General features: G+C 41.6%; 1 protein-coding gene across 4 annotated transcripts in view; it reads left to right on the forward strand.

Moving 5' to 3' along the window:
* The window catches only part of DYNC1I1 (dynein cytoplasmic 1 intermediate chain 1), a 186,439-nt gene extending 174,013 nt beyond the window's left edge, over nt 1–12,426 (forward strand). For all 4 annotated transcript variants that reach the window (XM_058825604.1, XM_058825619.1, XM_058825626.1 and 1 more), the window contains exon 17: nt 11,507–12,426. In XM_058825604.1, the coding sequence (XP_058681587.1) occupies nt 11,507–11,617 (111 nt within the window). In that variant the 3' untranslated portion in view covers nt 11,618–12,426. The remainder of the gene's footprint in view (nt 1–11,506) is intronic.
* The last annotated feature ends 2,324 nt before the right edge of the window (nt 12,427–14,750 follow it).

The following is a 14,750-nucleotide window of genomic DNA, read 5'->3' on the forward strand; positions in this document are numbered from 1 at the left end:
ATTCCTCTGTAGAAAAACAATGTTATGTTGGTAAGTTAAAACCAAGTGTTTATATACTTCTACAGTTTAAAATGAGGCTTAGCTACATCCATACATAGAAATGCATAAGTTTATACCCCTGAGTATAGATTTCCCTATACACACCTATTGATGGCTGTTTGCTTGTCAGTGAAGTTGTATTAGTCTGATAAGAAATGGAAAGGGATATGAGTTGCCTTGTTATTTCAGTCTGTTTGGGTACTTAAAGGAGCTGGAATGGAGGCTTATGTTCCTAATAACAATCTTTATTAGGGAGGTACTTTTCAAGAGGGAAAACTGAGCCGTGACCTAATTAATCTGAGTTACCTAGGGCTGGTTACTGAGGATTGGAGATCTTTATCTCCAGTGCCAGCCTGGGCCCTTGTGCTTCCCTTTCTCTGCCACCTCTTGCGTATCATGTGGCATCACTGGCTCTCTGCCCTTCTCAGGCTCCCTCATCATGGGTTTCAGACTTACAAAGCAGCTTCATAAAACTGGTGTTGTTTAAAAGATCAAAACTGTGCAAATGCTCTTTGCACTTTTGGTTATAAAAGAAGCAGCCTCTCATCCACCTTCTATTATCTATTTTTCCCCTTTTTTTTTCCATTTATCTCTTCCAGGTCATATTCTACTTTGCATTGGAGTGCAAAATCCCTTATTCTTATGTTTTAAAAAGTATTTTATTTTAAAAAAGAACTCTTGAAATGTGTCAGAGAGGGATATGGATGTGGGTTATGGGGTGAGGAGAGCAGCTTGTAGAAAGGGACAGAAGAGCTTGGTGTGACTAAGCCAGGGAAGCATGAGCCTGGTGGCAATATAGATGTTCCATGTCCTTGCAGAGTGCCTGGAGCCCAGAGGAGGAGACCAGTGGAGCTGGGGACATGCTGCCACCAGCACACGTGGCTGCAAGCTGGCCATGTATTCATTTGGGTCAAAAATTAGAAGAATATTTTTAACTATCAGAAGGCTGAAGTCCCAGAGCAGGTGGAGACAGTGGGACAAACATCCTCTCACAGTGGAGCCTGTCCCCAGGATTTTGTGGTGTGCTTGTGTGTGATGCAGACCTGGGTCACACCTGCTGGACAGGGTCACTCTCCTGCCCGTGCCCAGATGTTTGGTTGATCCTGACAACAACAGTTTCTTCTGTTTCTCTCTCTGGATAAATGGACATGAAATTCTACTACCATTTTACTGTCTGAATGTTACTTGTTAGAATTAAAGGAGGAAATGTCAGATTTTTTATGAAAGTATCTCTTTTTCTCGTTTGTTGATTAGGCAGGGGAATTAAATAGGTATTAGTGAAAACAGGCAGAAAGGGTGGGGGTTTTAAATGGTCATCTTAAAAATTCATTTGGTTCTTTATTCTTAGCTTCCTCTTGCTTAGGATGAAATATTTCAGCAGTTCTCCAGAGACAGCTTAGTAGCTCCCCACTGAATTTCATGGGGTAAAAAGACAGGAGTTTCCAATGATACAAATATCTTTTAGAAGAATTATTCAGCTTCTCATCATATGAAATAAAAACCTTAAGAAACCTAGTCAACCAACCAACAAAACTCTGGCCCTAGTCCTTTTTATTCATTTGCACACTACTTTTAAAGCTGACTTATGTTTCCTTTTCCTTTGCAAAGGCCCAGATCCTCCCCCTGCAGAGAGGATCAGAGAGAACAAACCACATGTGACAGGAGTTAATCATGTAGCTTAATACACTATTGGAAGGCACTCAGATAACAAAGTGATGAGAGCAGCAGAAGAGAATCTGTAAGAGATCATTCCCTTTCTGCACAGTGCAGCCTGCAGGAGCGGGAGAAGGGAGAGCTCTGTGTGACAGTCTTCCTGCTGGTGTTTTCCTGCTGAGCTGGGAAGTGCTGCAAAGGGCAAGAGAAAAAGAGCAAAGGGAAGCCCAGATGGGACATACCCATCTGTGCACATGGACACCACTCAGGCTTCACTTCTTGTTCCTCAGTTACTGCTTCTCCTGAAAACTTGTCAAGAGGCTTAGTGAGAAAGAGAATCTGGGTCCAGGCTTTCTGTGGTAGCTGTAGCTGAGACAGCTTTAGCTGGTCTGCCTCTATCCTAACCCTGTATTGTGGGGGACCACAGCTGTAGTCAGTGCATGTTAGCTGTGTCACAGAGTATGTATTTTAAATATCTAGTTAGTCTATTGGGTGGCATTTTCTCTTAATTTTTTTACCCCCTTTCTGATGTAAAAAGAAATGGTACTGAAAAATGTCCATAGCTTTAAGTAACAGAGAGTATGGAAGAGGAGAATTGCCAAGTATGAAATTTAGTTTAAGCTCAATTTGTGTGCAGCAATTTGCAAATGTCATAGAAATCCATGACTTGTTATTGTGGTGTTAGAACACTTCTGAGACAAGAGATGTTTTGTATAATTAATTTTTTTTTCAGGGGGCTTCTGTGGTTTCAACCTGTCACATCCAGTAGCAGTTTTCATTTTGAGAATCCTTAACTATGTTTTCAATCTTTATGGGTTGCAGAATGGTCTGTATTTTGAACATATAAAAAATACTTAATTCGTGACTTGGAAAGTAACAGTTAAAATATCAACTGAGGATAACTCTGGGCCTTAATACATCCTATTTTGCAGCTAAAATTCAATGTTCTGTGTGTAATTTAAATGTGAAATCTATACTGCAGTGCCTGAAGTGATGGAAGATTCTGTGTCTGAAATGGAAAAAAAAAAAGAAACAACAAATTAAAACTCACTGCTATTTCATGATGGATGAGCTCTTGCAGATAACAGGATGCGTACAAAATCTCAGAGAAGGCATCAAGTCTCCTGCTGCCTAAAATCTTTGAACAGTTTATAAGCTGCTGTGGTGAGAGTCCATTTGCCAGCTGTGGCAGAAGTCCTTTACAGTTCCTGTTCTGACAGGTTTCCTGGTGTGAATCATGGCATGGACATGGCCAGCTTGGTCTGGAGGGGAAGCAAGCTGAGCTGAGTATGATTTATGTCTTCCCTCAGGCAACAGTCCTTCATGTAGCTGATTTTCCAGGGAGGCACCTTTGCCAGTGCAGCCACCCCACAAGCTGAAGCTTTGGTGTTTCAAGTGAGAATGAAGAACCCATTCTCCCAATCAATGTAGTTGTCAGTAAAAAAAAAAAAAAAAAGTAGGTATTGGAAAGAACAGGTCGAGGGCTCCTTACCTTCTAGTTCAGTTCATTTAGTGTTTCTAGGCTTTCTTGTGCAATGATGACAACTGATAGCAGAATTTGGTAGAGGAGGAATCCTGATGCCTTAGGTCCAAATGTTAAATGTCCTGAAACACATTTAAAAAATTCCAGGACTTTTCACTGACTTTAAGAAATGACAATTGGAGCAGGGCTGAGATCCCCATGGGAGGTGAGGGCAGGCAGCATGCCTCACTGTTTTTGTCAATCCACCTGTAAATTGGTGGCATTACAGAAGAAACGGAATGACAGGAACTGCAAGAACTTTGTTGCTTAGGGCACCACCTCTGTTGAAGCAGAATTGTGAGCTTTCCTCAAGCATGGCAGATGCTCTTTCTGCTCTTTGTGCTGATTCCCTCTTTTGTTTCTAAGGTCTTACAGGCCAATACTCTCTGCCACTGAAAGTATCCCTTGAGGGAGATGCGTAAGAGAGGCTCCTCCCAATATGACTGGTGAAAGCAGTAGGCTCAAGAACAAGCTATAAACTTGTAGTCAGCCACAGTATTTTAAAAATAAGAGGTGATTTAAGGAAATAAAAGTTTTTGAAATTTCAGTTTGAAGTCCATTCTTTCAGGATGACTGATGATTACTGAATTTTATCCTTTGTAGTTGACACCAAGTGCAGCATTTTGATACGTTAGTTGAGGGAGGCAAAATCTGTTTGATAGCTTGGACATCATTCCTGGTTAACTCAGAAGAGCCTAAGCCAACTCTGGTTTTGGAGGTGGAACTGTAGCATTGTCTACAATTAAAGATACTTCCCACTTCCTTGTTTTCTTTTCTGTATGCCCTATCAAGTTGTAATTCTTCAGACTGAAGTTTTCCATAATTGGTGTTTGCTTCTAGCACAGGTTTTGTTGTTTCTTACTTCTCTTTTTTTTTTTTTTTTTTTTAAAGATTAAAGACAGTACCATAACACAAAATTAATAACATGCTTACATTGAGGGAGTTAGTCTTAACTCTGACATTTCCTATCTTTGAAGTGTTACAGTCTGCAGTCTTAATGTTCTGTTAACATGCATTTATGTGTCATGTATGTATAATTTACAGGCCTTGTTTTGTTTTGTGCTCCTGTTAGACTGGCATCAAGATGACTGATGCAGACAAAGAGTACTAAGTTTGGAAAAGAATTAATGAGCATTCAAATGTTCAGTTCCTATGTAGGCCCTTTGTACAGCATATCTTTGCACATTATATATAAATTATTAAAATAACACTGTTGTTATCTTGGTATTCAAAACATAATTTAGTATCAATTGTGTAACAATTCAGAAGTTACTGTTCTTCTTAGAAGAAAAAAGTCAGAGTTTGCTGAAAATTGATTCTGTTTTTGTTTAAGTTGGGGGGTTTTGATATAAGCTAATAGTTTGTCTTTTTTTTTTACTAAGGCAGCACTAGTTAAATCAGACCCTGCTGGTGAATTGTAAAGAAATAAATCACAACAGACATTAATCTAGCTGAGGGCTAAGTAATTAACTTCATAGAAGAGTGGTGTATATTGTGTCTGTGACACTAGACTGACTGCTGTGCATAGAATAAATGCAGTATTTAGGTTGCCTATGGTATTCCACCCCTTCAATTAAGTAAACAAATATATATAGAGCTACTCTTGAGTGTATCCTTTGTGGTCTAAACACTGTATCTTATTAAAATCATCTGCATGCAGTATGTGGGGTTTGAGTTCCTGCCAGTGGTTTCATCCATTGTTAGCAGTGATGCTCAGCTCTCCCAAGAGTTAAATACAGTGGTACTTTAGTTATGTGGAGAGGGTGCTCTTAGTTACTTTGGTGGCCATTTCACTGCATATTACCTCCCACTTTGTTTCCATCCATGTGTGTGGCATAGGGTGTTGCCTGAAAAAATATAGGCTTTTTCAGGAAATAAAATATTCATATAGGTTGAGAAAAATATCAAAGGCAGCCTGTAACTGATTCTGGGGGGGAAGACGAGGGCCAGAATAGGTGCATTCCTGCCTGCTCTATGTGTGTATTAAGATATTTAATATTTACATTTTCATATCTGTTTTCACCTCAACAATAGTGACAAAACATCTGTTGAACTCCAAAGGATAGGATCAGTTCTGAAAGGGGAACTATAATTGTTCATTGTTGTTTGCATTGCGATCCTCATTCTGCAAGTGATTGTTCTACTTTTTAGAAATCATCAAGTTCAAGTAGACATAGTTTATCATCATGAAACACATTTTTACCTACAATGTCAGAACTTCATTCAGATGTTAATCCATTGCTCGAAGTATTTGCAGCAGATTTCTTTTCAGCACTTAGAGATACGGACAGTATAGGTTGATGAAAATTTTGCTCAGAGAAAATACAGCTAAAACTACATTTGCCTGAAGCTGTGTTTATTTGATGATGCTGTTAAATTGTATTGAAGGAATATTAAAATGGTGATAATTGAAGGAATATTAAAATGGTGATAAGCCACATACACAAATAACTTAGTGTGAAGCCTGAGATTTTAGTCACTAGTTCACCAGACTTGCCACAAACTCAGATTAATCTGAGTATTTTTTAAGTTTTAATTAGCTATCTCTTCAAAGAGTGTTTAACTTGCACTTCTAAAAAATTGTAATAGCTTCAGGCTATTTTGGAACATCAATTTTTATATCGTTTTTATTTTCCCTGCTAGATATGAGATTTTATGGCATATACAGCTCTGTGGAAGCAGAGACAAGTAAACAGTATTGTCTAAAATAAGATCACCCTTTGCCTCCAAACAACAACAAGCCCGAATGTAACCAACAAAAGATGCGTGTTAATCAGAACATGTCTGACCTTTTGGAGCACAGTGATTAGCTAGAAGAAAGCCATCAATTTAGATCAGAACAAGCTTGTTCTTAACACAAAAATAAGAAAGCATTGTGCTTCCTTGATGTGTTGGAATAGGTCACAGATTTTTGAACGGGGAACTCCCGTCACCCTTGGAGTGTATCTGGGACCACCATGCCGGCTCGTCTGCACGCGTGTAATTGGAAACAGCGTGTGGCACGGGGCGGCGGGGCCGCTGCCACCACAGGCTCTGGCACATCTTGTGAGCCCTGGCTTGGCTGCTCCTTGTCCGGTTCTCCACCTACACCTGTGTCCATGGGATGTGTGGGTCAGAGGCGTTACAGGCCGTGCTGGTTGGAGAACTTTGCCCCTTCACAGCAACCTCGCGGTCACTGACAATGCTGAGGAGGTTCTTCCCATGGCTGCTTTTGCCTTGAGGCTTCTGAGCTCTAGGTGATGCCAAAAAAAAGAGTGACTGCTTAAGTGGTGACTAGGATCACACAATAATTTCACCAGTGATCAGAGCTGCAGGTTATGAGCTAGTGTCTCAGTGACAGGGAAATACGCCCATGAGGTACAGTCATTAAAAGGAAATGGAGCAGGTTCAACATTGACAGCTGTGCTCCCTTTGAGCTTCTGGGACACTGGTTCCTCTGAAGTGGAGGTGGCTACTGCTGCTGCTGAAATTGCATTTTGATTCCTTCTCAGCAGCGTCCACTGCCCTCAAAGGAGAGCTGTGATGGACAAGAGCTTAGAGGGATGAAGACAGGAAGAGTTTGTCCACTCCCATCCCAAAGATTTAGAGGCTTCAGGAAAGGCAAGGAGCCAGAAATAAAGTGAAATATCCTCAATGAATAATTCATTGGCTGGAAAGTGTTTTTTTTGGGGAAACTGAAGCTATACAGGGATTTGGACAAATTCAGCTGAAACACTCTCAGCCATAAAAAAGATGGATAGGAGGGAAATATACAAAACTCTTGAAATACCTTGCAATATCTTGTTTCAACCATCTGGATAGATTCCTTTAAAAGCCACATTCAAAGATTTGGGAGTTTTGTCTCAAAATCTGTCCTTTTCTTCTCTCCTCTGCTTCTTTCCTTTTCTCCTTTTCCTTTTCCTTTTCCTTTTCTTTCCTTTTCCCTAACTTTAAAGAGCAAATGTTCTAGAAGGTGTTAATTTATCTGAAAATGAAATTTATGTTGATTTGTACTTTTATGCACTATTTTTTTGATCCTTTCTTGCTTGCTGGGATTGTCTCAGAGCTCTGACAGCATTGAGAGATGTCTGGTCAGAACATCTCCTCTTCCTGAGTTCTGTCACAGGTTTCAGAGTAGTAGTGTTCAGTGAAGCTGCTAATTTCACAGTTTCTAGGAAAACACAGAAATACAGCTTGTGTTTGTCAAATCTCTGCTGTATGGATTGGAGGATCTGCACACAGAGGAGGTCTCTGGCTTCAGGAGGAGGTGGAGGAGGCTGGTTTTGGTGAAGTTCACATGCCTGGTGCTGCCTGTGCTCCCTGGTGAGCCTCAGGGATGGGGCACTCTGTTGCATCGCTACCAATGCACATAAAGCATCTTCTTGGTCAGTCCAGTCCTAGCTGGGAGCGGGGGATGTTTTTGGGCAGGAAAGCTGACAGGTAAGTGAAATGCTTGGCTAGAGTCATCTCCCAAGAAACAGAAGCTTCAGAAGGTTCAAGAGCTCTGAGAGACACAGTTTGGTTGTGTACTGGATAAATCATGTAGAATGGTGATACATCAGTAAGGCAAGGACAGGTGCTTGTCAGGAAGATCCTGACAAGATAATACTGGTTTTCCCCATTAGAATTACTCTCTGATGCAGCCTAAACGTACCATGATGTTACAGCTGAAGCAATGTGAGTAATTCAGTCAATTAATTAGGTGTGGGTAGCATTTGCCTTTCACTGTAAAGGGATCAGAGGAAAACACTTAATAGCTTTTATGTTCTTGTTCTGCTCCATACCTTAGCATCAGTTCATTCAAATATTCTGGCCCAAATAAATTATTATATTATTATTCTTTGGTGAACATTTCTACCCTGCATCAACATCATGATATGAAAGTTAACACATGCTGCTTTGTAGTAACTGGAAGTGGACAGAAGAATTATCACATGATTGAGGAACACCCAGATAGCTCTAAACCTCTGCCCTTCCTCCATGGAGTAACTCCTCATTTCTTCTACCTCTGCCCTGGTATTTGCAGGAAAAACTTGTGCAGAAAAGCTGAGAGGGAGATCCCACAGATAGACTCAGGTCTCCAGCACTTGTGGGTGATAATGTGCCCAGATGAAGGAGCTTGAATGGAAAATGACTGGAAGGGGAGCATTAACCTAGAGAAGAATTTGAATTGGAGTTTGTGGATACTTTTGGTTTTATTTGTGGTCTTTTCCTGTATAACTATTGTGGTTTAGTATTGGGGCCTTTTCAGAAAGAATGGGCTTGGAGGATAAAAGACAATTTTTCCTTTGACTTTATTATTGCCAAGGTTTCCCTCTGCATCCCTGAAGAATTTATATTAGAGAGGTTTATTTTACTGACAGTCTATTAGCAGGATTGGCCCCTTGTTGAAAGCATGATGCAGTGCATGAGATTGAATAAGGTAAAATAAGATGAAGTTGTAAGGAATTAGGTGGCATGTGAGCATTGAATATTTTTTCCTCTATGCTAAAGGTATTGACTTTGGTCATTAATTGCTTTGTGAACTGAGTCACTAGAAATGGCCCAGACATTGCTAATACTGTCAGCTAAAAATAACACATGTAATGCACACATCCTGGGGAGATTCTTCAAGTTTGAGATACCAAGTTGTTTTAATAGCCTGGACTTTGATTTTATTTGTCTGTGGCCATGCGTGGAGTAAAGGCAATTAAATAATCTCAATGACATAAATATATTTAATTTTTTTCTTTAGAAAGACATATTTTCTTTTTCAGCTACTTAATACATTGTAATGCTGTTAAAGACTAGAAGACAAGGAGCAGTGATGCTTTATTAAATTCAGAAAGTCCTTTGCCTAGGATATTGCTCCACTTAAAAGATTTTTCTACTTGAAATCAGTAAGAGTCATTTCATTCATGAGTTTGACAAATGGAAGTGCTGTACACATCAGAAGAATTGAAATCTTGAAAAGGAGATGTAGTAACAACAGGGAGATGGTTGCACAGCTGGTTTTGGTTCCATCTCTGATAGCAGAATCTCTTCACTGCCCTTTCCTACTACACAGAAGCCAGTCTTGGTGTGTGGCTGTGGCCAAACATGTGCCACAGGTACTGGTGAGCTGGTGCACTGACCTCTCTTCTGGTGCCACAGTTCCTTCTGCTGAAGGATTTTGAAAGAACAGAGTGGTCTTTCAAATATAGGCCATCCCTGATCCACATCTGTGTATGTGAGCGTGAGAGGCAGCTGTCTAAAATGATTTACTCTTGTAACTCTGGTCTCCATTCCTGGGAGAAGTAAAGGAGAAAATGCCAGAAGTAGAAGACAAAGAATGGAAAACCCAGAGACTGCAACAATACCTATATTAACTGGGCTGGCATGGGTTTTTCACAGGTTGCATTTCTCAGTCTGTAGCCTGAGCTAATGCTAACTGTACTGTATTTGGTGTTTCAAACCCCAAACTTGCACACCAGCCCTTCATAATGTAACTCAGTCACTGATACACATGTATAATACTTGTATAATACATGGGAAGCATTAAAAAACACAGTGTTTTCCACAAAAGACTGGATGTAGAGGCAAAGTCAGAGAAAAACTAATTGAAAAAAAAAAAACTGATAATGAGCAGTGAGATATGGAGATGTTTAGATCTTGTATTGCAAATTCTTGTCCTTACAATTAACACTTGCAGCAGTGTATGTGGAGCTTCCACACACAGGTGGTCTTGGACGTTTCCCCAGTCGGTCATGTCCTTTTCTTAGTCTCCAATTCTGTGTATCCAGTCAAGATGGAATGAGAAGAGAATAATTTGACTGTTTTCCAGTACCATATGCCTCATGATATGCCTGTGATATGCCTATGATCTACTAGTGCCACGTGGACACGGTTAGCTGACCATCTGCTTGGCACTCCTTGTGGTGTATTAAAATATTTAAATCGGTTCAGATTGAATACTGGGTAGTACAGACTGGATTAGCTATGGTTATACCCATTCTTCAGTCCAAAGGCATCCATTTGCTAAGGTGGACAGCAGTTTATTATAGTTTCCAAAACAGTTGACTTCTTCAGTACCAAGCAGTGTGTAATGTCTTGAAACAGTTTTTCTTTTGTGTTATATGCAGGACGTGATCACAGCGCTTCAGGAGGGCAGTAAAAACTTGCAAGGATCATGTGGATGCTTGTTGCTCTTTTCTGGAATTTGGCTTAATGAAAACAAAGTTGAGAAAAGTGCTTGTTTTGTTTTGGTGTTTCGTTTTGGTTTTTTTTGCTTTTTAATTATCTCAATCCCAGCTTGCATTATCTTCCAGAAATTGCAGTATTGGATCCAGCTGGAAATGACTGCAGTATTATTTTGCCATAGCACTAAAGCATTTTGTCTGGAAGTCCAGCTATTTAGTTTATATGTCCCTCTTGAAGCCTAATGCTCAAGAGCTCTTCATTAGAAACATCAATGGTATTAAATGGAAATGGATCTTGCATGATGATATAAAAAAATCGGACAAGTAATGCAGTATCCAGTTGGTATAACATTTCCATTGTAATGCATTTCCTGTAACTGTGAATTCCTTAACATAGAGGAGGGTAACTAAAATAACACAATATATTTATTTTACTACTTAGAGCTTTAATGAACTTCAGCAAAATAGTTTCAACAGAGTGTTTTAAAAGCTCTGTTACCTTGTGCACACTGACCTGGGTCCTGCAAACAATTACACTTGGGCACAGGCTTGCTGACTGCCAATGGCCAGCTTGTGTGTGTAAAGTGAAACATACGTGTGTGTACATGTAGAGATCAATGTCTTACTCTAGTTGGGAAAATCTGAAACATTTTAATCAAAGGGTAGATTTTGCAGCAAGACTACAACATCAAGCAGATAAAGCCTTTTATCTGCTCTGCCACTGACTAAAGGCTCATTGAATAGGAAACTGCCAGGTGTGCCATGTGAACCTGGCCACAGTTGCCATCCCCCAGCGGGTTGGTGAGGCTCATGCCGTGTTGCTTCACTGTGCACAGCCCTGCTGATTGCAGTAGGAGCTCTCCTCAAAGGAGGTGCCTCAGTTTTGGGCCAGGGCGAGAACCAATCCCACAGTGCCAGTGTCTGAATTCATTCTCGCTGGTTTGTCCTGCAGCTGGCCACGTCTGAATTCATTCTCACTGGTTTGTCCTGCAATGCCAGTGTCTGAATTAATTCTCACTGGTTTGTCCTGCAGTGCCAGTGTCTGAATTCACTCTCGCTGGTTTGTCCTGCAGCTGGCCATGTCTGAATTCATTCTCGCTGGTTTGTCCTGCAGCTGGCCATGTTCTGAATTCATTCTCGCTGGTTTGTCCTGCAGCTGGCCGTGCCACACAACGATGAGTGGACGCGCTTTGCCCGGACCTTGGTGGAGATCCGCGCCAACCGAGCCGACAGCGAGGAGGAGGGGGCGGTGGAGCTCTCGGCGTAGAGGGAGAGGAGCAGCGCCCGCCAGAGCTGCAGCTTCCCCCCACGGGTGCGCCAGTGCTCGGTGTCACATCAGTCCTGCTGTGGCTTTTGATGCCAGTGTACATGCCAGTATTGCTCAAAGCATTCCATGTTAATCACACTGCTTTACACAAGGCTGAAAATATCCAGAGCATTTTCATACTTTATATTTCTGTCTGAAAAGTAAGAAAGAAAAGACAAATCAACCCTTTATGGGTTTAGTTGTTGCCTTTTAACTACTTAGTAGCTGTATTTAATAGCTAGGAACCCCTGGTTAAACTTGTGCTCACATTGCCCTTCTGGCATAGTCCTATTAAATCCATATGAAGCCAGATATGATTATGTGCAGATGTGGTGTGCTTCACTGTATGGGACTGGGCCAAAGACTTTAGATGTGGTGTATCACATGGTGACTTACATTATGAATGGATGTACTATATGAAAGTTGCTGCTCCTTATTTATTGCGGTGTGCTGCATGGAACATATTTATTTGAAAGCATTAAAATAAATGATCCTAAAGCATGTGCATAATGAGAGAACTGCATTGTCTGTGTGCTGCTGTAGAGGTTACATTAAAGTCCACGTAACAATTACAGTACATCAGTTGTGCTTAAGATGTAAGATCTATACAGGTTGGCTTGAGTGGATGGAATGAGTTCCCTTTCCTTTTTTTTTTAAGATGCCTATTATTTCTAGGCACTTTAACTATATTTCAGATACAGTTGGTCACTGATACTTGTCATGCAAGTTAACACTAATAGTCTGACAGAGGGTTGTGGTTCCCAAGTATGACACCAGTATTGCCAATAAAATGTATTGGGCCTGTTCTGTTGCAGTGTGGTTGATCTTTCTTTGCCAGCATGTTCATTACCAGTCACTGGTGAGGCACTAGGTAAATGTGACTGCCCTGATGCACAGAAAACTCATGTAGCTCCTCTGTAAATAGATAGATAATCCCTTCACTATTGGAACTGCCCAGTAATGGACCTGCGTGGATCAGACCCTGATACTAATTTTCCATGGGCAAGCACTAAGCTTTGCATGTCAGCTTCTGGGCTAATTTGTATTTTCCCTCCATGCTTACCTGCACACACATCACACACAGAGCAGCAGCATGCTGCCATATGTGCTGAAAGAAAAGGAGCAGGAGAGATAAGGCCTCCTTAGACTGTCTTGAGAGACAGGCTGGGACAGGGGACAGAGGAACAAGCTCCTTTATGACAATCTCTTGTGGCTTGAGCAAAGAAACGGAGTGCAGTCTGGTCTCCATTGAGTGCTGTGGCCCAGATGGATGTTGGTGGTGAGGATGTTTGACACATCCATATCAAAACACTCTGCTGAGCCAGAGGACAGCTCTGACATCTGGGTTTAGCAGTGGTTCACATTTAGGGGCATGGAGGTAAACCGTTTTAGCAAGAAACCCTGCAAGTTTGACAAGAAAGATCTTGTACGTTAGGTTTCTCATCTTGTTGCCACATCTCATCTTTGGGCAGTCATGTTGAGGAATGAACACATCTGATCATGTTTGGGGCTATGGCCCAAGCACTGGGAAGTCTGCACTGCTAAAGCCAGAGTAGGCTGACAAAATGAATCCTTTGGAAAAGCTGCATTTCCCTTGTCTTCTTGATGGTTAGAGGCACCTCCCTGTGAGAGTGCATGGGCTACTTTCATCTTCATGGTGGAACCTGCAACTATCTCCCAGAGCCCATGGAAGTGTCCTGCCACTGGGCTGTGGGGACCATCTTCTCCCAGAAGGCCTAGTACACAGCAGAGATTTATCAGTCATTTTCGGGTGGGACCCTGAGGTTGGAGCCATGTGTTAGAGAACTTTTTGTTCCTGCTGCTCCCCTGGGTGCTTTGGGAATTGTCCTGAAGAACCAGTGTAGCACTTGCAGCAATTCTGTAGCTTAAAGGTGAATGCTAACAAACAGCCAGGTGAAATGACTGTAGAGGAGCAGTTTAGATATCATCTCTGGGTTTTTTTCCCCAGTTTTGCCCTGTTTTCTTTTCAGAAACCATAAGTGTTGTCTGTGTACATGGATGAGGCAGATGTGGTGCAGAGTGGAAGAGGGGGAGGCACTCTTGGTTCTCAGTGGGTCACCAGACCAGGAACGTGCACAGGTGGATGGATACACAGCAAAGTACTGCCCTCGTGGGAGGCACAGGTGGGAGCCCACCACCCTTCCACCCTGTGGAGTAGCTGCACATTGCAAAGTGTGAGGGCATCACCTGAGAGTGCCTCTGGTGTTACAGGAAGGACATGCAGCCGATGTTGTCTCCCACTCATCATAATCAGTGCAGTGGGAACAGGTGGCAAATTTGCTGCTACTTTTTCCATATTACCGTTCAGCTTTTGGAACCTAAGGGGGGCTCTGCATGTTCATGTCCAAGTTCTCCCTCCTTTATAGCATTAATAGCTTCTGAAAAGGTTTTAAGAGCAGCCTCGTAGGACCTTCAACAATTGCTGCTGTGTGCAAATCAGTATGACCAAAGTCCATTTTTGAAGTTTTTCTTTCCTTTTTTTTTCTGTGGTGTGTGGGGTTCAACAGTACACAGAGGGAACAAGGGAAAGATCTGATTTTCCACAGAAATCACCAGGTTTGTAGATTCAGAGCAATAACGTGAAAGAACCATTTCACGCAGCTGAAGCAGATGGAAAAGCACCCAAGAACAAGAAGCATTTACTTCCCTTCTGCTGCTCATGATTATCCTGCAGTGAAGTTTCTGACCTGCCCTTGTTGCTGCCCTTCCAGGAATCTCCCACAGTTCTTGTTTGTTTGATTTTCCTGCTGCTAAACAAATAGCTGCATTTCACTGGCTTTCTAAAACAGCCCATATGACAAAATGTTACTCAGAATCTGCCCAGTAGGGAAATAAATACAAACTTATCCTTTAATTTCACCAAAAAAGAAATAATTTTCTCCTGTCTCTTTTGCCTACAAACATCCAGAGAACAGAAGGAAGAACATAAAGAACATAATGTCCTATGCTCTAGCACTGCCAGGATGCTGCCATGACTGCTCTGGGTATGGAATGGGTCAGAAGACAGCCTGGCTTTTTTAGGACCATTGCAAGTGAGCTTTCTGTGAAGGACTAACTGTGTGCTCAGACTGAG

This window comes from Ammospiza caudacuta, chromosome 1 (assembly GCF_027887145.1).
Source record: "Ammospiza caudacuta isolate bAmmCau1 chromosome 1, bAmmCau1.pri, whole genome shotgun sequence".
NCBI classification, from domain to species: Eukaryota; Metazoa; Chordata; class Aves; order Passeriformes; family Passerellidae; genus Ammospiza; species Ammospiza caudacuta.